This window comes from Ambystoma mexicanum, chromosome 9 (genome assembly GCF_040938575.1).
Source record: "Ambystoma mexicanum isolate Mex_15411 chromosome 9, UKY_AmexF1_1, whole genome shotgun sequence".
Lineage (NCBI taxonomy): Eukaryota > Metazoa > Chordata > Amphibia > Caudata > Ambystomatidae > Ambystoma > Ambystoma mexicanum.
The window spans coordinates 1,450,395,522-1,450,398,241 of record NC_090931.1 but is presented as its reverse complement, the minus strand read 5'-3'; the positions used below and the strand labels follow the sequence as shown (position 1 = coordinate 1,450,398,241).

Here is a 2,720-nt window from a genome sequence, read left to right as displayed (position 1 = left end):
TGCAAAGCTGCTAAATGTGCAGTCTAAGGGTCCCTTAAGTATGCCCCAGCTCTATCAGCACCCTGTGGTTCACGGGTACTGAGCCTGGCATGTCCACAGCCATAGTTCCACCAGCCTCTCCCCTACCATCTCAATAGGTAGAGACCTTTGCATCTGTCCCTGGTATATCAGAAGTCATTGTGCTATGGAATCTGTCATTGCTTTGTGATGTTTCTCAGCTTTTATATTGAACCAGTCCTATGTCTGAAAACATAGATCCCTGTGGGTCTGTCCTGTCCCATTGCCAGAAGCTGCAGATCCCAAGAGGACTAATCCTGCTGTGCTGGCAACCACAGGTCTCCTAGAAACTACCCCATGCTATACCAGCAACCACAGGTACCCTGGAAACGACCCCATGCTATACCTGCAACCAAAGGTCCCCTGGAAACTACCCCTGCGATACCAGCAATTATAGGTCTCCTGGAAACTACCCCTGCTATACCAGCAACCAATGGTACCCTGGAAACTACCCCTGCTATACCAGCAATCACAGGTCTCCTGGAAACTACCCCTGCTATACCAGCAACCACAGGTACCCTGGAAACTACCCCTGCTATACCAGCAACCAAAGGTACCCTGGAAACTACCCCTGCTATACCAGCAACCAAAGGTCCCCTGGAAACTACCCCTGCGATACCAGCAATCATAGGTCTCCTGGAAACTACCCCTGCTATACCAGCAACCCCAGGTACCCTGGAAACTACCCCTGCTATACCAGCAATCCTAGGTCTCCTCGAAACTTCCACTGCTAAACCAGCAACCACAAGTCTCCTGGCAAATACCCCTGCTATACCAGCAAACACAGGTCTCCTGGACACTACCCCTGCTATACCAGCAACCACAGGTCTCCTGGAAACTTCCCCTGCTATACCAGCAACCGCAGGTCCCCTGGAAACGACCCCTGCTATACCAGCAATCATAGGTCTCCTGGAAACTACCCCTGCTATACCAACAACCACAGTTCTCCAGGAAACTAACCTCTGCTATACCAGCAATCACAAGTCCCCTGGAACCTAGGCCTGCTAGACCAGAAACCCCAGGTTCCCTGAAAACGATCCCTGCTTATCAGCAACCACAGAAACCCTGGAAAACTACCCCTGCTATACCAGCAATCCTAGGTCTCCTCGAAACTTCCACTGCTAAACCAGCAACCACAGGTCTCCTGGAAACTACCCCTGCTATACCAGCAACCGCAGGTCCCCTGGAAACTAGGCCTGCTATACCAGAAATCACAGGTTCCCTGAAAACTACCCCTGCTATACCAGCAACCAGAGGTCCACTGGAAACTACCGCTGCTATACCAGCAACTGCAGGTCTCCTGGAAACTTCCCCTGCTATACCAGCACCCCCAGGTACCCAGGAAACTACCCCTGCTATACCAGCAATCCTAGGTCTCCTCGAAACTTCCACTGCTAAACCAGCAACCACAGGTCTCCTGGCAACTACCCCTGCTATACCAGCAAACACAGGTCTCCTGGACACTACCCCTGCTATACCAGCAACCACAGGTCTCCTGGAAACTTCCCCTGCTATACCAGCAACCGCAGGTCCCCTGGAAACGGCCCCTGCTATACCAGCAATTATAGGTCCCCTGGAAACTACCCCTGCTATACCAACAACCACAGGTCTCCAGGAAACTAACCTCTGCTATACCAGCAATCACAGGTCTCCTGGAAACTACCCCTGCTATACCAGCAACCGCAGGTCCCCTGGAAACTAGGCCTGCTATACCAGAAACCACAGGTTCCCTGAAAACTACCCCTGCTATACCAGCAACCAGAGGTCCACTGGAAACTACCGCTGCTAAACCAGCAACTGCAGGTCTCCTGGAAACTTCCCCTGCTATACCAGCAACCACAGGTCCCCTGGAACCTATGCCTGCTGTACCTGCAACTACAGGTCCCCTGGAAACTGCCCCTGCTGTACCAGCAATCACGGGTCTCATGGAAACCTCCCCTGCTATACCAGCAACCACAGGTCCCCTGAAAACTACCCCTGCTATATCAGCAACCACAGGTACCTAGAAACGACCCCTGCTATACCAGCAACCACAGTTCCCCAGGAAACTACCCTTGCTAACCAGCAAGCACAGATCCCCTGGAAACTACCCCTGCTATACAGGTAATCATAGGTCTCCTGGAAACTACCCCTGCTATACCAGCAATCATAGGTCTCCTGGAACCATCCCCTGCTATACAAGCAACCACTGGTCCCCTGGAAACTACCTGTGCTATACCAGCAACCACAGCTCCCCTGGAAACTACCACTGCTATACCAGCAACCACGGGTCGCCTGAAAACTACCCCTGCTATACCAGCAGCCACATGTCCTCTGGAAACTAACCCTGCTATACCAGCAGCCACGGGTCTCCTGGAATCTACCCCTGCTATACCAGCAACCACAGGTCCCCTGGAAACTAGTCCTGCTATACCAGCAATCCTAGGTCTCCTCGAAACTTCCACTGCTAAACCAGCAACCACAGGTCTCCTGGTAACTACCCCTGCTATACCAGCAAACACAGGTCTCCTGGACACTACCCCTGCTATACCAGCAACCACAGGTCTCCTGGAAACTTCCCCTGCTATACCAGCAACCGCAGGTCCCCTGGAAACGGCCCCTGCTATACCAGCAATTATAGGTCCCCTGGAAACTACCCCTGCTATACCAACAACCACAGGTCT

General features: G+C 52.5%; 1 protein-coding gene across 1 annotated transcript; it reads left to right on the top strand.

Moving 5' to 3' along the window:
• The first annotated feature begins 354 nt into the window (after nucleotides 1-354).
• On the top strand, nucleotides 355-1,056 carry LOC138487493 (uncharacterized). The gene has a single exon (XM_069614002.1). The coding sequence runs from the start codon at nucleotides 355-357 to the stop codon at nucleotides 1,054-1,056; it is 702 nt and encodes a 233-aa protein (XP_069470103.1).
• The last annotated feature ends 1,664 nt before the right edge of the window (nucleotides 1,057-2,720 follow it).

Bases quoted from the DNA above. Each gene is read 5' to 3' on its own strand.
- LOC138487493 (XM_069614002.1), top strand. From the start codon at position 355: ATGCTATACCAGCAACCACAGGTACCCTGGAAACGACCCCATGCTATA.